Source organism: Schistocerca gregaria, unplaced genomic scaffold (genome assembly GCF_023897955.1).
Source record: "Schistocerca gregaria isolate iqSchGreg1 unplaced genomic scaffold, iqSchGreg1.2 ptg000286l, whole genome shotgun sequence".
Classification (NCBI taxonomy): domain Eukaryota; kingdom Metazoa; phylum Arthropoda; class Insecta; order Orthoptera; family Acrididae; genus Schistocerca; species Schistocerca gregaria.
Window position 1 is genome coordinate 22,501 of NW_026061776.1, and position 24,988 is coordinate 47,488.

Below are 24,988 nucleotides of genomic sequence, written 5' to 3' on the forward strand. Positions count from 1 at the left end.
GTCTCATATCTTCACTCGATAAAGGACTGAATGTCATAGTTACTGTGCTGAATCAAATTAAGTAAGGCACCGCAAGAAATTTCAGAGTGTTTGTAGAGGTAAAAAGACATTGTGGAAACTGTGTATAGTTGATTTTAACTCGTACATAGCTGTCTATGAAATGTACGTAACATATCGAAATTTTAGTTAAAAATTTTGAGCAGAATGATAACTAATTTCGTTCTCAAGTTATTAGTTTTTGTACCTGGCATGCAACACCAATTCTCTCCCTACACTTGGGGAATCATGTGGTCATAATAATTGTCATATATCAAACAAATTGAGACATCCAAACAAGGTTTTTTGCAAATCATAGTACATAAAGAGGCACGTATTTTGAATGATAAATACTCCAAACACTTATTCATCAAAATATGGAGGTAAATTGTCCGCAGCAGTGAGGGGGTCAGCACATGTAAATAGTGCGTAAAGAAAACCCAGGGCCCCACACAAACATTTTCTCAGCACCTGGGGAGCAGTGAAGCACAACACATTAACTCGTCCACAGCAGTCCAAGGGTTAATATTGTCAGCAAGATCATAAAGATGCAACATGAACAGCAAGAGTAAAAAACTTCCATGGGACACTCCCACAGTTACCTATACATCTACTGACTATCCATCCAATATAACTAGCAGCATCCTCTGTATCAAAAATCCTCAACCCAGACAAATTTTGTTCGATATACCATATCATACTTTTGATAACACGCACAGATGCTTTACTGGGTGAAATACTTTACGTGAATCCAAAACTACTGAGTCTACTTGATTGGCTTCAATTATGCATTCAGTAAGTCATGTGAAAACTACAAGATGAACTTCATACGAGCGAGCACAGAGAAGGTCATTCTATTCAAAATACTTCATTATCGAAGTCAGAATATGTTGTAAGATTCTAGAACAAATCTATGTCATGGATACTGGACGGCAGTTTGGAGGTCACTTCTGCTACCCTTTTTGTACGCAGGTGTGACCTTTGCTTTCTTCCAACTACTGAGTGCAGTTTTTTTGTTAGAGGTAGATATGATATAGTTAAAAGAAGGACTAACACAGCTGCAATTTCTTTACAGAATCTGATAGGAATTCCATCAAGCCCTGGAGCTTTTTTCAGTTCTGGTGATTTCAGCTATTTCTCAGTGCCACTGACACTAATACTTATTTCACTCATCTTTTCAGTGATACAAGGATTAAAATGGAGAACTTCTCAGTTTTTCTTTGTAAAGAAACATTTTACAATAAAGTATTTCTGCTTTTTCCTTGCTACACTTAATTTCAATTCTGATTTCACCTGCAACTGACTGGGTGCTAACTGTGGTGCCACTAACAGCTCTTACATACAAGCAGAATTTCTTTGGATTTTGTGAAAGGTCATTTGACATTATTTTGCTACAGTAGTCACTAAAGGCTTCACACATTGCTCTCTTTGCTCTCTTAACAATCAAATACGTGTCATTAAGCATCTCTCCCTATTTATACCCCCCCCCCCCCCCCCCGCCACGCTTTGTTTTAACCCTATTATGCAGTAATTTGTTTCTTCAGAAATTTATTTACAGTGGCTGTAAATATGACGGGTCACTCCTATTGTGAACTGTTCTACTTGGTATATATCTATTTAGTGCTTGTTTTTTAACTTGAGCCATAGTTCCTCCAAGTGCTTATGCCATATGCTGAAAGTTTCAAGTTCCTCATTGAGATATCACACTGCTGCTTTTTTTTTCCTAGTTTACTAAACACACAATATGTCATACAGTATCAAAATTAAAGCTTTGGAAACTTCACCTGACCAGGTGGTGGTGGTGCTGCTGCTGGCTTACTACTACTACTACTACTACTACTAATAATAATAATAAAACTCTGTTGTTGAATTGCTATGTAACCTAAGCTGACACTAAGTGATATACCAACATTTAGAAGAAAATGACAGTATTAACAGTTGCCCCAACTTAGAATTAACAATATTTTCCTCCCAATGCTCAATATTTCACTACAGTTATTGATGTATGGAACATTATTTCACTTAAAGTAATTTAAAGGCTTTAACACAAATACTAATCAAATGCAAAGGTAACACTGTGTCCTCAAAAACTATGTCAGAAAAGTGTGAAAGAATGAGTGAGTGAATGAATGGATGAATGAATGAATGAATGAATAAATAAATAAATAGTTAACCCACCTTTGTCTCACGTTTTCTTTTGCTGCTTCTTGGAGGCGTCGCAACTTTAAATTCAGATTTTGGACCATCAGCCCGAGATTTTGATGAATCACTTCTTGAAGAGGGCCCTGCTATCTGATTGTCAGAGGTTGACGGACCAGCACTGGGCATATCAGCACTTGAACCAGCTCCAGAACCTCCAATAACGTTATCTTCTGTCTCAGCAATTTGTGCCACTTCTGTAACAGCACTTGATGCATCTGGTTTTGCAGTCTCTGTCTCTTCTTTCTTAGCATCAGAACCTAGAGAAACAGTGGTTTCACTACTATAGTGTGCACTGACACATGAAAAAAATACAGTGCATGATTTACTTGTGAAGATAAAGTGTGACAGATGAGCACAATTCAGTCTCTCAAGTAACTACCTACAACTTCTCCAGGGAACAGAGCCTTATCATAACATTGCCCACGCAGGTGGATGTTTGTGTGTTCACATGAAGCTGATGACTATGCTTAGTAGCATAGCCACTGACAGGGTCAAGATGGCAGGTCTCAGCTGATGAAACTGACAAACTGTGCCCCATAACACCCCATTCTCCATACACCCATTACCGTAGGGCTTCCCAAATTTCCTATGTACCCAACACCAGATGTGATGCAATCAATGCTGACTGGTGTGTGGCAAATGTGTTGTGAAAGACGCCTCAGGGGTACCTGGTGATATCCCTGAGTAAGTAGCCTTACACCATAGTGAGGTGCCACTAGTGCCAACCTGATGTCCCCAATTCTTGTGGGACTGAAAGAAGAACACTAACAACAAAAACTGAAGACCTTGATATCTAAAATATCTTAACATTGGACAAAGAAAGTCTTCCTAAACATTAACTAGATGGAATGAAATGGCACTGAGCACAAGACTTGGGGTGGGGGGTGGGGATGCGGGACTGTTTCAAGGCCAAAGGAGTAACAGACCCAAGCCTCCTATCACTCAGAACAAGAGAGCGTCTGGTACTGTTACATCGCAGGATAATTGGATCCAGTAAATGCCAAGGCAAGAAATAGGGAAACAGACCTATGATGCTACAATATTGGTTTTTAAGACAGTAGTTGTCCAACAGGTACATCCACCTCACAGCAGTAGCATGTAGTTCAGGCGGCTCTCTCTGAAAAGATTGCATGGAAAGGGGGGGGGGGGGGGGGGTTGTAAATATAGGCCTCAAATTTAGAAGGATCTACCCGGATTAAGATGCTCTAATTTGTCTGTATGTCTGTAAGGCAATGGGAACAGTGGCTGGGCTTTAGGAGATGGGGCCAAGGCATCCCTCTGTGAGAAGGTGAAACTGCTTGTTGAAATGTAATACCTCATTTTTCACATGATTTCAAAGATAGTTTGGATTGCATGAGTAACTGTTACGCCATTAGGTACAACTCCTAAGTAATTTCATCTTTTTTATCATCATTTTTGACAACCTCGTGTCAAAGTACTCATTAATTATTACATCCATCCATTGGTAGGTGCATGTACTGTTAATTTGTTTACTTCCAATTAGGGCTTTTCAGTTATGAACAAGCGAGTAACTAAAGAGATATCAAATATACTGTAATTTTATTGTTTGAAACTTTTAACAACTCTGCTTATCTTACTGTCAGCTTGCTGTGCTATTGGCTATCATCATCCAATTACCTCATAATTACTGTAATTTATAAAAGAAAACCAGATTAACAATGTAAACAAAGTGTTCATTTGGGCTGCAGCATTATATATTTAAATTTTGTTTACATTAAAAAATAATTTACTCTTATTTGAAACAGGAAACAAGGTAGGAATATCTGGGACAACACAGTTTCCGCGTAATAAACAAAAATGTAATCACCATTTTCTATTTACATCACTTCACTTATTTTTCTACGAAAACAGGAAACAGGCAATCATGTTTGCATCACATTCCATGCATTTCAACTGTAACCACCAGCTAGCAAAATTTTTTGTAACCATCAACAACTTCTGTAATTTTAATTTGCAAATTTACTATATGCAACTACATATAAATTGTTAGCGAGAGTACATAAGAGCCACAAGAAATCATGTGGGTGGGTCAGTATGATGTAAGACCCTGAGCAGCACTCTGAGACAATTTTATATCTGAAACAATAACTGACTTTTCACATTTTTGAAAGAAATGGTGCTCTTGGTCCATTACTTACAGGAAACAACTGCAACGAAGAAGCAAAATGAAGGCAAGTTCTGGTCAATGTTTATTATTTTGAACACACTGAGTTACACATATTTAAAGTCTGCTTGTGTCTATATATATATATATATATATATATATATATGTGTGTGTGTGTGTGTGTGTGTGTGTGTGTGTGTGTGTGTGTGTGTGTGTGTGTGTGCGTGTGTGTGCGTGTGTGTGTGTGTTGTGCCTACCTACCAGCGCTTTCCCGCTTGGTATATTTATATACCTTGAGCACACAGTTACTTATTAATAGAAGTGTTATTTAGCTATGTTGAGCACAATGGTACACTGATGATTATGGATACTGTTTATTACACTAAACTATGGTACTCTATGTTTGCTTGCTCAGATTACCAGTGCATTCAACTCAAATACTGTCATGGATAATGAGAACTGAAAATACTTTACATTACATTTTGTTTTATAGATAATAAATTATGGCTTATAGTATTAACACACAGACAATATATTGATAATACAGTTGTGAATTACTCTGCCACAATTTGAGATATGTACTGTTATGTGGAAGAGAAATTTGAATTTAACAATCATAAGAATCAGCTCTGTCATAGGAAAAAAGGAAGCTTATACTAATAAGCTCTGTGTGGAAAGAAAACATATCTGAATGTAAATGACCTACATCGGGTAAATATTGATTGTATGTGCTTTCAGCTATGAGAATAGACTAATGGTTGTTAGACTGAGATTAGAGTAAACATGATGAAACGATACACTGTAACTTGACATTTTGTTTAGGGAGATCTATGGAAATAACACTTGTGACATTTGAAATGAAAAACTGAGATAGCAGTTTTGCCTACTTAAAAATAAAAGTTACAACAGATGTTGGTTTTGTCTGCCCCATTCCAACACTAATAAAAAATGAGTTCTGTCATGAAAATGTTTAAGTTTGTACTATGTACTGGAAAGTTGAGAAAGTTTTGTTCTATAAATAGTAGTAGTGACACATGACCAACTGCTACTACAGCATGTATTGTAATTATATATACTGTAGTTATAATGTTTGGAACCAGCAACAACTATGCCTATCTTACTCTCAGCTTGCTATGCTACTGGCTAACAACATCCAATTACCTTGTTATTACTGTAATTTATAAAACAAAACCAGATTAAAAATGTAAAAAAAATGTTTATCTGGGGCTGCAGTATTATATATCGAAATTCTGCTAGCACTAAAAAATTATTACTTGTATCTGAAACAGGAAACGGGACAGGAATAGTATCCGTGTAATTAACAAAGCTGTAATCAGCATTGTTCCTTTGCATCATTTCCCTTACTTTTCCATGAAATCAAGAGAGATGTAATCGTCTTATCCAATGGTTAAGACTGAAATGTTGCATGGAATGTGATAAGTTTTTTTTGTAATTATCACCAACTTCTTTAATTGCAGTTAGCAAACTTACTATATGCAACAGTACATCATTCAGAAGAGTATATAAGAACATTAGAAATATTGTGGGAGGCCCAGTACGATGTAAGACCTTGAGCAGCACACTGTGACTTAATAAATTTTATGCCTGAAACACTGACTGACTTTTCATATCTTTGGAAAATCATTGTGTGTTCTCTGACCCGTTTTCACTTAAGAAACTTACAGGTAACAAGTGTAGTAAAGCAACGAAATGAACATAAGTTCTGGTCAACATTTATTATTTTGAACAAACAAGAGTTACACCCACAAAATTTCAAGAACATATATTTCAGCTACCACTGACAAAATTAAAATTTCATAAAGATGTTTACTGTGAATTACTTCATGTTGACAACACTTCTCCTCAGCAATGTGGTTACACTGCGCGGTAAAGACAGCAGTGGAACTCTTGAAGCAATGAAAGTATCAAATTGTGTCCAGAATGTCTTACATATGTTTCTCAAAAGACTGTTTGAGAAAGTATGGGCCCAGAACCCGAAGATCTCAACGGAGGACTCACTTGTAATCAATTGGAAGGTTGTGTCTGACAGCCAAACCCTTGCGGTGGAATTCAGTGAGATATCACTGAGGGCAAACTATATTTAGAGTTCTCACAAGTTACTGTCTGGGTAATTACAGACTTTAGAAGCAAGACTGAGAAGCAAGAATGACTGCATGCTGGTGGCTGGAAGTGTTGCAGGTAAACCTGGAACACAATTAAGGGATCCACTACCGTCTTGAGTCAGCCTCTGGTATGACAAGATGGCACGCAGAATGCTGACCTAGGAAAATATATAGTGTATCAGGTGTCTCAGGAACTGAATGTAAATTGATTTAAGCTAGAAATTAAAAAATAAAAGAAAAACATATTTATGTCAAGAATGGAATTTCATTCAAGCTAATGGTGAAGTTCCTGACCATCAGGAAGGAACCACGAGGGAATTTTTATTGGCCTCAGCTTACCTTCCTTGCATGGAAAGTACTGCTCCTTCCCAGGAAGTGAGGAGACTGGTGGACAGCCACTCCCAGCTCAATAAAAAAACTGTTGGTTGGTTGTGATGCCAATGACCACAGCCTGGCATGGGGAAGTGGCAACATGAACAGCAGAGGTGAGTACCTACTGGAATACCTATAGAAGAGCAATAGAGATCTCTTAACAGGTTGTGGGAGCCTACCTTTAGGTATAGAAGAAAGGAAGAAGTAACGGACAACTTTTTGGTCCATTCTAATGGATAGTTATGTCAAAAAATGGCACGTGGCAATGGAGCCACCGTTATCTCACCAAATGTATATTTAGTTTGGGGTTGAAATGGGTGTTAAGCAGACCATGCTAGCAGGTTCACACCATTATCTGCATTCTGCTTCTGTGGTGTCATTTAGCTTTCTGCTTATTCATCAAGATTTTTTAGACTGCTATCACTTTTGAGGTCCACAAACAAATGGCACGTTGGTGTGGTTGCACTGACTACAAGATACTGGAGATACTCACAAGGAGTGAGTGACAGTGAGTGTGGTATCTTCAGTAACTGTAGTGGTGGTGGTGGTGGTGGTGGTGATTCTTCAGAAGAATCAATTAGTAATATGTGTCCACTTATTTCACCTAGTGGAGCTCAGCAGAATAGTTGCTCTTCAGATTCTGAAAGTGACGACAAACCTATCCGTAAAAGGACATGCCTTAGTGACAAATTTGATTGGCAAAAGCATGATTTCAGTCCATCACTGCATGCATTTGATGACTCATCTTCAGGACATAATTGTCAGCTAGCACTTTTCCTTTTTTCAAGCTATTTCAATCAGAAACTCTGATGAAATTTATAGGACTTAAAACGAACCAATTTTACACTTTCGCCACGGCAAATAGGTCAAAATCAGTTCATTCTAGATGATCCACCTGGAAAGATACTGGTTTTGAGGAACTATATTCCTTCATTAGTATTTGGTTTCTCACTGTCCGTCTTAAAAAGTTGGGTATAAGGAATATTGGTCTAAAGATGTACTTCTGAGCACTCCAATTTTAACATTACTTTTGAGAATGCTGCATTTTAGTGACAACTCTGCCAATCGTTGCAATGACAGTTCGTTTAAAATTAGGAAAATAATTTATATAGTTCACATGGTGTTCTGTAGTGTGTTTAATCCATACAAAAAGCTCTGTGTTGATGAAAGCCTATTATTGTTCAAAGGTTGCTATCTTCAACTATTTATTACTTCAAAACGAAGTACAGTTGGAATCAAGACATTTGTGTTGTGCGACTGTAAAACTGGATACGTCTTGAATTTTATTGCATACAAAGGCACAACAGAAATTGAAGTTTACAGAGTTTAAAGCAGCACTTAGAAGCATGTACAACAGAGAGAGAATTTCATAATAGGTCCATTATAATAGTAGCCATATACAGAGCACCTTCAAGAAATTTCAACCTTTTTATAAATGGTCTTGAAGATTTATTATCTCATAGGAAACTATCTGATACATAGTGACACCTTTGATACTAGCATTACAGCTCATTACAAAAATTACTGTAAAATATTGAATGAGGTTATCCACAAATCTAAACACCTGCATTATGAGAACAAGATAAATACATCAAGCAATAAAATAAAAACAATATGGGATATAGTTAACCCAGAGACAGGTAGGACCAGAAATGAGAAAGAAATAGCTCTAAAAATAAATGAAACCGTGCTAACAAACGCATGTGTTGCAAACCATTTAAACAAGTCTCTGTTACTGATAGCATGGAGTTGTCAGGTTCAGTAAATAATGCAATGGAATATCCAAGACCAGTGCACACAAGCAATCTCAGTAAACTGGAATTGAGACTTACTTCACCCAAAGAAATAGAATCCATCATAAAGTCCTTGAAATCAAAGCATTCTAGTGGTTATGGTAACATATCACCAAAGTTAATAAAAGAGTTTTCATGTGAGCTTAGTCATATCTTACATTATTTGTGTAATCAATCACTTGTCACAGGAACATTCCCAGACTGGCTTAAATATGCTGAAGTTTTACCTCTCCACAAGAAAGGGGACAAAGAAATGCCGTCAAATTACCGATCAATCTCACTTTTGCCAGCTTTTTCAAAAATCTTTGAAAAGGTTATGTTCAAGCGTCTACTTAAGCACCTTAGTGAAAATAACACTGTCAAAGTCACAGTTTGGGTTTCTTAAGGGTTGTGATATTGAGAAAGCTATTTACACTTACAGCAAAAATGTCCTTAATTCATTGGACAACAAATTAGAGGCAACTGGCATATTCTGTTACCTGACAAAGGCTTTTGACTGTGTGAATCACAGCATTCTTTTAAGTAAATTAAAATATTATGGCGTCACTGGTAGTGCTGCAAAGTGGTTTCAGTCATATCTTACTAATAGAAAACAAAGGGTGTCATTAGGTAACACTTCATCAGTAGGCAATCGGACATCATCTGACTGGGAAGAAACTACATGTGGTGTTCCCAAGGTTTCATAATAGGTCCACTACTGTTTCTTGTGTATATTAAACTTGGCATCTGGTAATGTAACAGATGACAGGTTATTGTCTTATTTGCAGATGATACAAACATTGCAATAAATAGTAAATCAAATATAAATTTAGAAAGGGCAGCCAATCAAATTTTCACTGACATTGATAAGTGGTTCATAGCTAATTCACTGTCATTAAACTTTGAAATACCCACTATATTCAGTTCAGAACTTTCAAGAGATTTCCTTCTGGTGTGTGTACGAAATATAATGACATGGAAATAGGAGAAGTTGAGAGCGTAAAATTCTTGGGATTACAACTTGATGATAAATTCAGTTGGGAGCAACATACTAACGAACTACTAAAGCTCCTAAACAAGTCTGTGTTTGCAATGCGAGTGACGTCAGACACAGGAGATATAAATATTAATAAAACTGGCATATTTTGCTTATTTTCACTCCATTATGTCATATGGTATCATATTTTGGAGTAACTCCACAAACAGGGAAATTTTTTTTTAGAGTACAGAAGTGTATAATAAGAGTAATAAATAGTGTAAATCCAAGAACATCATGTCGAAACCTATTCAAAGAACTCAGCATATTAACCACAGCTTCTCAGAATATTTATTCCTTAACGAAGTTTGTTGTAAATAATACATCTCTTTTCCAACTAAGTGCTTAGTACACAGTATCAATACTAGGACTAAGAACTATACATATACAGATTTAAAATCACTTACTCTTGCCCAGAAAAAGAGTCCTGTATTCAGCAACGCCTATTTTCAACAAGTTACCAGCAACCATTAAGAGTTTAGTTTCAGACAAGGCACAATTTAAACATAATTTAAAAGACTTTTTGATGGCCAACTCCTTCCATTCCATACATGAGTTTCTCAACAAGTGCAATAGACCACATTTTAATGAAAATTTATTATACTTTAATTTAATTAATAGCCAAGAATCTAGCAAATGCCTGAATGATGGATTTAATGAAAGCAGAAGTAAGTATGAAACCTGTAAATATAAGTTAAATTTAATTCATGTACATAATTTTACTGTTTATTGACTGAGGATCATTAAAATTAATGAAACTTGAGTTTTTCTAATTACATTTTTTAATGTGTTTACCTTGCATGTTCCACACCCAGGAGGATTCCCTCTTTTATGGGTCTATGGAATGAATAATTAATCTGATCTAATAATTTGGGGAAATCTGGTGATATAGTAGCAACACTAATGAAGTCATATTGTGAATGTGGACATACCCTCTGTGTCAACAGTACAAGCTCAGACTTTTCCTCCTGGCTTCACAATCACAGAACAGTAACATGCGGTACTGTATGTGGCAGCAGGCACAATTTACAGAAGCTACAGAAGAAAGTGGAATGAGGAGAAGTTGAATTAATGTCAACTGACACAAGTGGTGCAACTAAAGAGAAGTGATGATGTTGACTACCTGTGACACTACAGAAATTCACGGCATAGGAAAGACAAACAGGAAGACTGGCAAGAAAGTAATGAAGCCACAATGTGTTGTCAACTACAATGCCAAGTATGGGTGCAGTAGACCTCTCTGACATGCTATTAAGCTCAGTTGGATCTGCAAAAATGTCACATGGCTAGGGCCTCCCATCGGGTAGGCCGTTCGCCATTTTTTCATGTTGTGGTCCTTTGTGTTTTGAATGGTTACACTCTTCACAGATCGGTGACAGGAAAAAAAAAAAAAAAAAAAAAAAAAAAAAAAAAAAAAAAAAAAACCAGTAGCAGATTTTCATTTATGTCTGGTACTAGAACATGTAGAAAAATTGGCTACAGACTGGAGAAGAGAGAGGAAAGGAAAATGCTCTGATGATAAGAATCCTCTGCACTTTACTGGAAGACACTTTCCAAATGTCATTCCAAGTGAGTAGTCCAAGAAACACCGACTGTGGCAGAGGCATGCAGTGTGCTCCAAACAGATTGTGTGCCGAGAAACAAAATATGAATGCAAAGCATGCAACATAACCTTGTGTGTTGTACCATGTTTTGAAACATACTCCACACAAAAAAGAACTTTTAGCCAAGTTGCTACATCTGGAAGACGAAATTAAGCCCTTACTTCTGAAAAAATTATTTAAAAATTAACAAAAATAAAAAACACAAAATGAAAAATAAGTACAAAAATAAAGAAATGTTTTTAACTTCGTCATTGCCGGTCCAAAGCCCAGATGAGGACAGGAAATTAACCATGCATGCACAAATAAATAAATAAATGAGAAAACAGAATTATCTGAGCTTGAAGAGCCTCTCCAGGTGAATTATTGTGCTGACAAACATCTTACATACGAATATGTGAAACGTCCAGTTTATGCTGAAAAAACACAGGCTGGATGCTTCAAGTCCAAGACCATAATGAACAAAACAAACAAAGAATTATTCACATTGATTGCTTCAACCATGAATAACTAAAATCATGAAAATTCCATAGAAATAAAGCTCTTTCAGTGTTTCCTTAATTTTCCAATTTTTTAGGCAGCTTTTCCAAACTTTTCTTTCAAACAAACCTTGCCTTAACAGTTAAATATGCAATTTAAAAAAGAATCATCCTACTCCGTTAATCTATTTTTGAATTTCAGTGAGATATATATATATATATGCATGCGCGTCTGCGTGTGTGTGTTTGGGAAAACACACACACACACACACACACACACACACACACACACACACACACACAGAGAGAGAGAGAGAGAGAGAGAGAGAGAGAGAGAGAGAGAGAGAGAGAGAGGCTACACATCATCATTTATTTCTACTGCATAAGAACTATTGCGTCCCATAGAAAAACAATTCAGAAATGTCAACTTTTTGGTTTTGAAGTTTCCCTAGGGATAATTTGTTGGGTTAATGTGCTAAAAATATAGTGATTAGCTTCAAAACTGTCTCTCAGCATCCAGGCACTTAACACAAAAGTTGTTTGCAAGCAAATTATTGCACTAATACAGACACATATCAGTGTTTGAACGTTGTGCATTCTCCACCGTTTACATCATAAAGTACATACAAAAAAGTGATAATTAAGTACCAGCATGTTAAATAAAACTCAAATGTATAGAGACCTTACATTCACAAGAACTAATTCCAAATTAAAGAAAGCCTTTGATGAGAAGTTACATGTCAGCAGCATAGGCGGTTTCAGTGTACAATATGTCTGTCGAGCAATTCACCTCCATATTCAAAGCTATGGAATAAGTATCCACATACACTGCGTTCATTTGTAACATCAGTGATCACACTCAGACTGCCAGTTGTGATCGCCCTCGCTCCAGAAATACTCGGCACAGGGTGAGGTCAGCCGAGCGAAGAGCTCAGGCACAGACAATAGTCCGCGCAGATGGCTATTAGTGCAGGCAAATGGATTAGGAGACTTCAAGGGCACACTCGACACGGCCAGGAAAGGAAATGTTGGCTGACTGCACAATAACTTCTAGCTGCTTCAACAAACCTTTCAAAGTAACAATTACTGGAAGCAGCGAACAGGTGTAGAACAACCAACCACCCGTGCAGGAGCCATCATCTGTTTTTGATCCACCAAGCAAACCAGACTAAGGTCCTGGGCCTGTGGTAAACAGATGACAGCCTAGACCAGAGAGTGTAATCTCTCTATGGCAGCTGGTCAAGGTATTCCAGCTGGAAAATTATTTGTTATCAAGAGTGTGCGTTGAGGAGAATATGCATAGGTGCTACAAGGATTGTGGCATCTACAATCATTCACACAGCCAAGCAGCTCTAAAATCTCTATCAGTCCCTACAATGAGATCAATGATTTTTGCAGAAGCCATGAAGCCCTTGTGAGACCAGGGGAAAGCGATACGGTAAACCTGCTGTGGGCCCCTTGTCAATGAACAAGCTGATAGACTGGCCACGACAGGAGCGATGTCTCCATTTGTTGGAACAGAACCTGTCTTAACCATCAATAAGACAATGGTACAATCAATGGATCAGGTGGTGGTACACTGAATATTGGACTAAGACATAAAAACAAAAAAAGACAAGCGAATGATGCCAAAGCCACATTTTAGGAGAAATTCTGCAACCCTGGGCTGGAACAGGAGACAAAGTCATCTCATAATAGGACTAATGACTGGCCATGGGAACTTGGAGAAATACGTGCACATGATTGGTAGACAGAAAAAAGGCCCGTAAGTGTACACTATATGGTGAGGGGACTGAAACAGCACCCTATTTATTCTTTCAATGTGAAGAATTGGAGGCCAAAAGGGACACAAAGGTCATTAATTCCTGAAGAAATTGTATCTTAAGGTAAAGGGTCTCCATTTAAGGGTACTGTCTGTCTTTATTACAATGACAGGGACAAGAACCATAGGCAAGTCAGTTTCAGTGTGGGCAACAGCAGGGCTGGGATAACTCGCCCTCCCTATGCAAATCTGATAAACCACTTACAACATACAGGATAAACCCAAACTCCACAGACAAACTTTTGGTGGTTGATCAGAGATACATTCTGCATAATTCTATATAAAGGACCCATGGCCTTCAGCAAATCATTATAGAGTTATTGCATTTCATATGATTTCTTACACCCAGTTCTGTGTCTGTATTGCACTGAAAATATCCACACTATTGTGTCAACAGTATGTGCTGTACTTGCTTGGAAACACATTGTTCCATTTACTTAGTACTTGCTGCAGGCAATGCCCATTTCGCTCTTCTACCTGAAATTTTCATTAGGCAATGCTCAGTTTCATCTTGGGTTTGTTTCTCCAGCATTTTAGTTGTATGTTAACACTGACATGCATCAGTATGGATATGTTTACTGAAGAAGAGTTAGCCGACATGTACCTCGTGTACGGGTTTTACCATAATGTAAACTGACGGGACACAGTTATTCACACTATGATTAAAGCGTACACATTTCATCTGAAGATTGTTGCATTACTCTGTTTTATGCCTTACATATTGGTGACAACATATTACAGGCTTTTTCACTAAAGTAAATGTATTTACACAAATCATAGCTGGGTGGTCAGCGCGTGATTGTTATGCGAAGGACCTGGGTTCAACTCCCAGTACTGCCAGCCATTTTTACTTGCTGGGAGGACTGGAGTCGTGTCCCCACTGCCTTGCAATACCAAATGAGGAGTTAATCAAACAATGGAAAATCCAGGATGGAATAATGACTAAATTATGAAAAGGATAGTGGGCTACTCGCCATACAGTGGAAATGAGTCGCAGATAGGCACAACAAGATGATGATCGAACAAGTAAGCTTTCAGCCATAAAGGCCTTCATCTGAAATCACACACACACACACACACACACACACACACACACACACACACACACACACACACACACTCTCTTCTGGCTGCCAAGAAGTTACCTGCATGAGAAGTAAAAGCTCTAATGTCTGAAGCTGACATTAGCCAAGAGAACTGTGTGCTGACCATATACCCTTCCTTACTGCATCTGAATGACACCAACGGCTGAAGATGAGATGGCAACTGGTTGGCACTTAATGGATTATCATGGCTCCTTTATACTGGAACACTTAAGGAAGTGTCCCTGACCAGCATCCAAAAATGTCAGAGTTCAGTTTCACCCTACGCTGAATGAGTGTGGTAAAATTTTACCAACAGCAATAACTTCCCAGGTAGCAAAGAGGTAAACCCAGAAAAGGAACACTAATAATCTTATAGAAATTGAACTCCGTAGGTCAATAGCCAACTTTCACAGATTAAGCCAGCAAAGAAATCAGACAGAATTCAATATTTAAATTATACAGAATTGAACAAATAAATGGATGCAGCGTTCCAAAATTATGAGACCATGTTCCCTTCACACAAATTGGCACACACAACATATGGAAGTCAGGAACATTCTGTGATAAACATATCAATGTCAGTTTTGGGTCTATTTGTGCCACATGCCAGTAATTACATTTTACTTAACAATTATCACATCAATTTAGTTTTAATTACTGCTCACTTCTGCAGGTTATGAGAACTTCACATTTGTAGGAACTGCATAGTGTGTACAAAAGCTGCAGTCTGCCATGTTCACGGTGGCTATGATTAAACTTTTACTTCTTGAGCAAACCCATGACAAACAAGTGATTGCAGGAAAATGAAACTTTGTGGAAACATTTGTAAGGACATGCAGAAGTGATAAATAAACCATAGAAACAAACACATTTTAATTTAAACATGAGAGGGCAACACTTGTTAACTGACTACCATGTTTACGTTCCAGGCTACAAACACTGCTCAATGTGACTACCATATGCACCCAGAACAGCCTTGAACCACACTACAGAAACCATTTCATTTCACAATTGTACACAGCACTTGTCGAACAGTGGACCTTAACACAGCTCATGCACTGCTTGAAGATCACACATTGCGTCCAGTGTTCTCAGCCAAGATGGTAGTAACTTCAACAATTTGTGGTACCTGTTTGTGTAATTCAAACTTCCAAATCACATTTTTCAACTGTCGTATGGAAAGAGAACCACTCAGTATTTCTTTAATGTATGTATACCTGCAAAGAGTAGCAGAACTCTTGCTGTTGTTTTGATAAACCTGCTTCACGCTTGATAAACCAGTTTTACGAGCAAAGCCTTGTCCACCTTCTTCAGACCCATGCTGTCTGACAGTGTCTGTAGTGCACACTGATGCTTGTATTCAAACCCTACGTCGCCATAACAGTACCAGCACCTAACAGCAAGTCATGACACTAACACTACTAACAACTCAAATCCTGCAGCACACAGTGATCATCATTCCTATAAAGCTGGGTAAGCCATGTGGTAAATGGTTTTTCTTCAATAGTGGATCAAGTAGCAAACTGTTTAATTATAACCACATTATATAAATGTCTGCCAGCTTAAAATCTGCAAATTTAAAGAAAGTTTTCGATAAACAAGTTACAGACGAAAGTGCTGAATAGTACGAAAACATGCCAAGAATTACTTTCCAGGGTTTAAAAACACTAACAAACCCAAACTATGAGAATGTGTAGAACAGTGTAATAACAATGAATGAAGAGCCATCAACTGAGGTGGAAACATGGAAGCCAGTGTCAAGGTAGCTTGTGTAATTCCAATAAATATCCCCACAAGAGTTCCAGTGGAGCAGAGTATTATTTGGTCTCCAGGGAACAGTTTTGTCATACAGCGGTATTTGCACACTGACAGGGCATGCTGCTATGAGAAAGTTGCATGCCTAGAACTGAGGGATTGAAGACTGTCATAGAAATAAACGTGTGAGAATGCTCACATGACCACCAACTCTGGCTGGCTGAATCTTAAAATACAGCAGTGTTGGACAGATGTCACTTCAATTGATCTTCCTGTAACACCACATGCAAAAGTTAGATGCTAACCCTGTGACTGCATTCTGGAAGCTTGTACTGTTGAATGGCATGATAAACAAACCAAAATTTACAGTGAATCTCTCTCTCTCTGTCTCTCTCTCTCTCTCTCTCTCTCTGTCTCTCTCTCTCTCTCTCTCTCTCTCTCTGTCTCTCTCTCTCTGTCTCTCTCTCTCTGTCTCTCTCTCTCTGTCTCTCTGCTCTCTGTCTCTCTGCTCTCTCTCTCTCTCTCTCTCTCTCTCTCTCTCTCTCTCTCTCTCTCTCTAAAGTCCAATCAGTCATGAAACTAAAACAGAAAATACAATGAAACTGTGATTCTAGTATGCTATCAATCATGTCACATCACACTCGTCAGTTCAGAGCATACAGTGAGCAAGTAAACATGGCTACAACATTAGTCTTGCACCAAGTATGATGTGCATGCTGTCATTCGATTTCTTCATGTTAAGTGATGCAATGAAGCCAAAATTCATCAACAAATGAGTAATGGATACAGTGAAACTTTCACAAGTGATAGCAAAGTGCGGAATGATGGACCTTCAAAGCAGGATGTACAGGCATTCATGATGCAGGTAGTCAAGGAAAGGAAGCAAGTGTCAACTTATGACTTAGTTCAACGAGTGGATCAGGAAATTCAAGAAAACTGTCCGTTTACATTTTCTGTGTTGAGTGACCATCGGAGGGGACGAGACATAGAGTTGTTAGGAAAATGGAGACACAAGAGCACTCCCAACAGTGGATGCGTACTCATTCCCAAATTAAACCAAGTGAACCCTCTCCATCAGATAGTGTATGGCTTCTGTGTTCTGGGACTGAAAAGGAGTTTAGTTTGTAGAATTCATGGAACATTGCACAACAATCAATGCTGCCTCTTACAGAGTGACTATTCAACATCTACAAAGGGCAATTCAGAACAAGCAAAGAGAAATGTTATCTGTCACTGTCCTCCTCCTACATGACAATGGTTGGTTGGTTTGGGGTATAAAGGGACCAAACTACAGGGTCATCAGTCCCTTTTTCCTGATGCAAGCAAGGCTCAAGGTACAAAAACACCCAAAGCATATTTGAGAAAGTGAAAGGGGGAAAAGGAATGGGGAACCACACCTAAAAATAAAATGAATGGAATGAACAAAAATTGGGAAAACATACACCACAAAGAAAAGTAGAATAAGGTACTAAAACCATAGAGCAGATGGCCTGGGCTGTCTGATCACAATAATAAAAAGAGGATGAGCCAACCACTCTACAACACATTACAAAGAAAGTGCGACAGAGTTAAAATGGAGGGAGGGTGACGGCCTCGGAGAGAAGGCTAAATGTCCACACTTATATGGTATGATAACACCCCCCCCCCTTTATGAATAAAATGTAAAACTAAGTCTGCTGTTGAGGCACTGTTGCCCAACACACAAGGTAGGGAGGGGCTAAAAGTGGGCAGTCCAGCAAGATGTGGACGATAGTCATATGTGAGCCACAGTGACACCAAGGTGGGCCCTCGTGACAGGAGACGTAGCCATGTATTGCTCACGTCTGACCAATGCGGAGCCGGCACAGAACCACAAAGTCCCTGGTTCATTTCTTGTGACTCCAACGTGGCCTGAGGTGCACACAAACACCATGGAACGACTGGACCATTCCAGGGCATAGATTGACTCCTGGATGATCACTACCGAAGGATGCCAGGGGTAGCACTGGTCGATAGCTTGTAGGCTGCTCAAAGGGTCAATATGGAGAAGAAACCACTCACCAGGGCACGAGTGGATGCGCTCAAGAGCACGAGAAATGGCCACCAGCTCTGCAGTGAAAACACTGCAGCCATCTGGCAAGGAGTGCTATTCAATATGTCCTCCACGAACATACGCAAAGCAAACGTGACCATCAGCCATCGAGCCACGGGTGTAAACCACTTCATGGGCCCAGCACATGTCCAGAAGAGGAAGTGACAGCAGAGTGCTGCAGGGTTAAGTGAGTCCTTAGGACCATGTGCAGTATCCAGGCAAAGCTTCGGCCTAGGTGTACACCATACAAGCGTAGAAGAATGGACAAGTATAAGAGGTAAAGGCAAGGACTCGAAACACAAGAGATCAGATGCAAACTGCAATCATAAGCCCTGATCTGGGACTCCGATTTGAGACATGAAGCACCGTAGGTGAGAAAAGGAGACAGTAATTCAGCTGCTCAGGAGAACTACAAATGTGTGCAATGTAACTGGCGAGCACTTGTGCACGCCTAACCTTTAATGGAGGAACTCTGGCTCAACCAGGATGCTGGCTGGGCACCAAACTCGTCCTAAAAGCTCCCATTGCCAGTCGAACGCCACAGTAGTGCACTGCGTTGAGTAAACGCAACACTGAGGGCACCGCCAAACCCTAAACCAGACTCCCATAGGACTGAACAAGGACTCTGTAGAGCTGCAGCAGCATAGGATGATCTGCACCCCAGGCAGTGCAGGGCATTGAGGTGCTGCCAGCACTTATACTTCAGCTGAGAAAGATAAGGAAGCCACATCAACCAGGCATCAAACACCAGTCCCAAGAATCAATATGTCTCCACTACAGTGAGTGGATTGCCATTAAGGTAAAGTTCTGGTTCCGGATGAATAGTAGGACACCGACAGAAGTGAATGACACACGACTTTTTGGCTGAAAACTGGAAGCCATGGGCTAGAGCCTATGACTGCACCTTGTGGATGGCTCCCTGTAGGCGCCGCTCAACACCAGTACTGGAGGAGAAGTACGAAATGCAGAAGTCGTTTGCATATAGAGAAAGTAAGACGGACAGTCAGACAGCTGCTGCTAGACCATTAATGGGCACTAAAAATAGAGATACACTCAATACAGAGCCCTGTGGGACCCCGTTCTCATGGATATGGAGGGGGGCGGGGGGGGGGGGGGGGACTATGGGAGGCACCAACCTGGAGTAGAAAAGTTTGGATGAAAATCAGGAGTAGGCCCCGAAGGCCCCACTCATAACGTTGCAAGGATATGATGTCTCCAGGTTGTGTCTTAAGCTTTTCGTAAATAAAAAAAGACTGTAACTAGGTGTTGGTGTCTGGAAGAGGCAGTTTTGATGGCAGACCCGAGGGAACCTAGATTATCAGTGGTACAGCGACCCTGGAGGAAATCACCCCGGGACGGAGCCAGTAGGCTACGAGACTCCAGGACCCAAGACAACCGCCGAATTACCATATGATCTAACAGCTTACAAAGAAAGTTGGCGAGGCTGATTGGCCGATAGCTATCCACATTAAGCAGGTATTTGCCAGGTTTGAGCACTGGAATGATGGTGCTCTCTTGCCACTGCGATGGAAAGACACTATCGCACAACATTCGGTTGAAGATAACAAGGACATGTCATTTGTAGTCAGACGAGAGATATCTGATCATGTGACTGTGGATCCGATGTAGCCCAGAAGCTGTGTCAGGGCTATGTGTAGGGACGCTGAGGCGCTCCCACTCTGTTAATGGAGCATTATAACGTACACTGTGACGTTGGACAAGATAAGCTCGTGAGCAAGGGCACAGAGCCATTTAAAAGCTATTATGTGCTGTAGAGAAGGGTGCCGCTTCTGTGTCTGTAGAGCTAACCAATGCTCTTTAATGGCGTCAGCAATTTCCGGCAACCACCAAGGTACTGACTTTCGCCGGGGGCAGACTAAAGAACAAGGGATTGTATTTTCCACCGCAGAAACGATCGTTCCAGTGACCTGCTCAACTACCACATTGATGGTACCGTGTGGGGGAGATTCAACAATGACAGCAGAGGAGAAAGCTTCCCAGTCTGCCTTGTTTAAAGCCCATCTTGGTAGATGTCCAGGGGAATGGCACTGGGAGAGTGACAGGAAAATGGGAAAGTGGGTTCTTCAGTGGACAGATGGGAGAAGTCCTGGTCTGCAGGGGGATAAATCAATGGCCGAGTAAGCGCCATGAACCACACTGAAATGTGTGAGGGCCCCAGTATTCAAGAGGCAGAGGGCGAGTAGAGACAGGAAAGTGTCGACATCTCTACCTCAGCCAGTAAGCATGGCACCACCCCAGAAGGGGTTATGGGCGTTAAAATCTCCCAAAAGTAGGGAAGGTTCAGGGAGTTGTTGAATCAGTGCAGCCTTCGCGTTCTGGGGTACTGCACCATCTGGATGAAGATATATGTCCCAGACAGTTATTTCCTGTGTCATCCTTATTATGACAGCCACAGCTTCAAGAGGAGTTTGAAGGGACACAGGTTTACTGCATACTGAGATCAGGACAAAGACGCAACCTCCACCTGACACACTATCATACTCACTATGGTTCCTGTAATATCTTGTATAGCTGCAGAGGGCATGGGACTGCATTGTCGGGAACCAGGTTTCCTGGAGGGCAGTCCAGAAAGCTGGTGTTGAGCTTAACAGTTGCTGTAGCTCAGCCTGGTGGTGGAGGATGACGATATCGTGAGGCTGGGAAGGCATGAAGCACTCAAAGAGGCAGGTTATGCCTCAGGATCACCAGCTGCCACTAATATGAGTATTTGTATCCATTCCTATTGTGGATGGGGCATGGGACATGGAACACTAAGATCTCCACATCATCCGCAGGTGCAGAATTTGTAGGGTGTGGCGGTGTTGGGGCCACCGGAGGGCCCTTTATCTTAGCAGACTTCTTTGTTTGCCTGCTCTCTCACTTGGGGGACCTTGCTCCCGAAGTAGGTACTTTGGGAGCAACCGACGGAGATTTTTCCCCTACCACCAAGGGGGCGTATGTATTCTGGAGGCCCAGAGGATCCACTGTTTGTGGCACAGAGTGTGGTACGACCGGTACTTGTGACGACGATGGTAATGTAGCAGCAGCATACGTGGATGTCAACCAAACGGGGTATAATCTTTCAAATTTGCATTTAGCCTCTTAGTAAGTCAACCGGTTCAGGGTCTTGTACTCCATGATTTTCCACTCCTTTTGGAGTACTGTGCAGTCTGGCAAGCAGGGCTAGTGCTGCTCTCCACAGTTGATACAAGTACAAGAAGGTGCACATGGAGTATCTGGATGCAGTGGACATCCGCAGTTTCAACATGTGGTGTGCAGCGGGAAGACATGTGCCCGAATTTCCAGCACTTAAAGCACAGCGGTAAACCATCACCGCGGTAAACCATCAGCTTGACCTTTTCGGGCTGGAATCACCCTCAAAGGCCAAGCTTAAGGCACTGGTAGCAACCCTGTTGTCTTTGGGTCCCCTGTAAATGCACCGGATGAAATGAACACCCCACGGTTCTAGACTGGCATGGAGCTAGTCGTCAGACTTCAAGAGAAGGTCATGATGGAAAATACTCTCCTGGACCATGTTCAGGCTTTTATGGGGAGTGACAAACAGGAATATCATCCAGCCAGTCACATGTGAATAACACCTGGGATTGCACTGGGGATGCTGTCTGAATCAAGACTGCACTGCTTCTTATCTTTGACAGTGCTGTCACTTCCCCAAACTTATCCTCAAGATGTTCAACAAAAAATTGAGGCTTCGTAGGTAGAAAGGAGTCTTCATCCATTCTGCTACAGACAAAATACCGAGATGAATATGGCCCTCTTGTTTCAGTAGCCCTAAGTTCCTACCATGGTGTAGCGAGGGAGGGGAAACAATTTGGTGTCATGCCTGTCGGCACTGTATTCAATCTTGCCCTTCTTAGAGACTGCTGGTGCAGTACGATCACCAGCAAGAGATGACTTAGTCCACTTCACTGCGGGTCATCTGCCCTAATGCCACCCACTCCAATCAGTGGCTCTCCTCACGAGTGCCATCGAGCCACAGCAAAGGCCAACTGGCATGATGGCTGTTGCTGGGAGTACTGATGCCCCAGGAAGACAGTCATCTACTCCTTGGCATACGTGAGGAGTTTACAGCTCTGGCATCTGCAGGACGATCCCTGTGTTGCCAGGGTACATGACGGCCCCACCACAACGGACGGGTTACCGTGCTGGATATTAGGCGCAGACAAATCCAATATTGTCATGGGGCCGAAAGAAGACAGGAGACAACAAAAGAAGATGACATACCCCGGAAAGTGTCCTCGTCCAAATAGTTGAATTGCAGGTGTATATGCAAGCCATGACAAAGAGGTTCCGGAGACCGAATCTAAGGGCACTATGGATAACTCATGCACCACATAAGGCATTCTCCCCCATGTGGCCCGCACTTCTATAGAATTTGGAAAGTGGCAGGTTAAACTATAAAATGGGACCTGAACTTCTATGGCTAAAAGTGTGAGACTCCTTTTAGTCACCTCTTACAACAGGCAGGAATACCTCGGGCCTAATCTAGCCCCCAGACCCGCAGGGGGTCTTCATAAAAATGCCTGGCCACACATTGCAGCTGCAACGAAGATGTTCCTGCAGAGTTTTCAATAGGAAGCTCTTTATCCCTCACCATACAGCCCAGACTTTGCTCCCTCCGATTTTCATCTCTTCGCTCACAAGAAAGCAGGCTAGGACAACAGCATTTTGACACACACAACAAGCTGCAGACCAAAGAAGTAGCAGGACAGTATAGCAAAATATTGCCCTGATGCCAGATGACATCTCTGGTTGCCATGATGGGGTGGTTACCAACCAAACTGTGGGTCTGAGGACTCGAGGAAGCTGAAGTCCCCTCCCCCACCTGGAAAATAGGCCTGACATGTGGCTAAGGCCAAGAGTTGCTATTCAAGACTGCGTTGTCATGCTTGGTGCGGACCTTGACAATATTTGCAAGGTTTGTCATCATATCAACTGGATGGAACTGTCAACTTTATATTAGCATCATGGTAATACATGCAGTCACGCATTTTATACTTACTTTTCCCTCTTGAAAACTGTTGGAGGGGGGAGGGGCGAAGAGGAGGAGGAATTCTGGGTTTTTCACACATGTAGATGGTTGTTCCCAAGGGCGGCCCTCATGCATTGCCCTTAAACACAACACACAAGTAACCTCATTAGCACAGTGAGAGGACGTGTGTCCAAACCTCTGGCCCCTGAAATGTCTCATAGGAGAAAAATAGGGTTTGAAATCACACCTATAAGCCATGACTCAAATTCTTCAGGTAAAACATTTCCATTGAAGGCTGGGGTGAAAGCTCCCAGTGTCCACTCTACTATCCTTAGGTCCTTCCTGAATACAACAAACAACTGATATATCTCCGAACTTTTGACAGACTGAAGCACCTGTGATTGGTTAATAATCGAAGTTTCTATCAACAAAGATCAATTTCTCAATTCCTATACTACAGTAACTTCTCTAAACCTATACACAATATTTTCAATGAAAAACAGTGGCTTTGTTGTTGCAAAAGATTTATCAGTCAGTTCTGGAGTATACCCACACCTGATGATGTGATAAAAAACAAACACCACATGGTTGTAAGACTCTGCATTAAAAATCTTGCCTTCTGTCATGAGAAAGCTGTGTTGGCATGGTCACTGATATGAGCGAGTTTGATCCACTTCACTGTGGATCATCCACCCTGATACCACTCACTCTGATGGCTAGCTTTCTCCATAGGTGCCAACCTGCAATGGCTAAGGCTGCCTGGCATAGTACGCATTGCACAGAGTCCCAGTGTCTTAGAGTGGGCAGGCACCTATTCCTTGGCACACACAGGTATGTTACAGCTCAGCTACAAACAGAGCGAGTCCTGCATTGTCAAAGGGCTGCAACTGTGAGGGTCCATTATTCATAATTGACCAGTTACTCCATGTGTGGTGGGCCGAATAGTAGGTGCCAAAGACTAGAGTGAATGGTGGATAGATTGTGCATCTTTCCCCAAATGACCTGAATTTTTATAAAATTTGGAAAAATTGAGGTCAACCCCAAAAAGGGTATCATAAGTAATGAAGCCAACAATGTTGAGGGAGAAGTTGTCAGATGAGCTAAGGCTTACAGGGATCCTAATGATAGCCAAATTGTTAATGTAAAAGTTTAACTAAGTACAGGACTCATTTTGGCTGCCTCTTACAGCAGGTAAGGAGTAACTGTGGGTCTAGTCTAGCCCCGACACACAGCGGGATAAATTCAATAAGCTTCTGTTTATGCTTTGAAGCTCCTCCGAAAAAACTGATGGGTAGGCATAAGATAGCATTACCAGGGTGTGTATATGACGACAAGAAAAGAAAATTCCCGCATTTTTCCCATACTTCCCAGTTAAAAATACATTTTCTCCCGGGTGAAAACACTTTTTCAATGTTAAGTGACAGTATACTTTTTCTTGGAACAGTAAAGCTTATCAATCCATTGAACGGTTATGGTTTTATACACCAGCATAGAATTTCCCGGCCCTTTAGAAAAT

The 24,988-nt window shown here is 40.8% G+C and overlaps 1 protein-coding gene across 1 annotated transcript in view; it reads right to left on the minus strand.

The window, feature by feature from the left end:
• The window catches only part of LOC126305234 (uncharacterized), a 51,434-nt gene that overhangs the window by 9,524 nt on the left and 16,922 nt on the right, over positions 1-24,988 (minus strand). Inside the window, exon 3 of the mRNA XM_049992025.1 lies at positions 2,215-2,495. Coding sequence (XP_049847982.1) covers positions 2,215-2,495 — 281 coding nt within the window. The remainder of the gene's footprint in view (positions 1-2,214; positions 2,496-24,988) is intronic.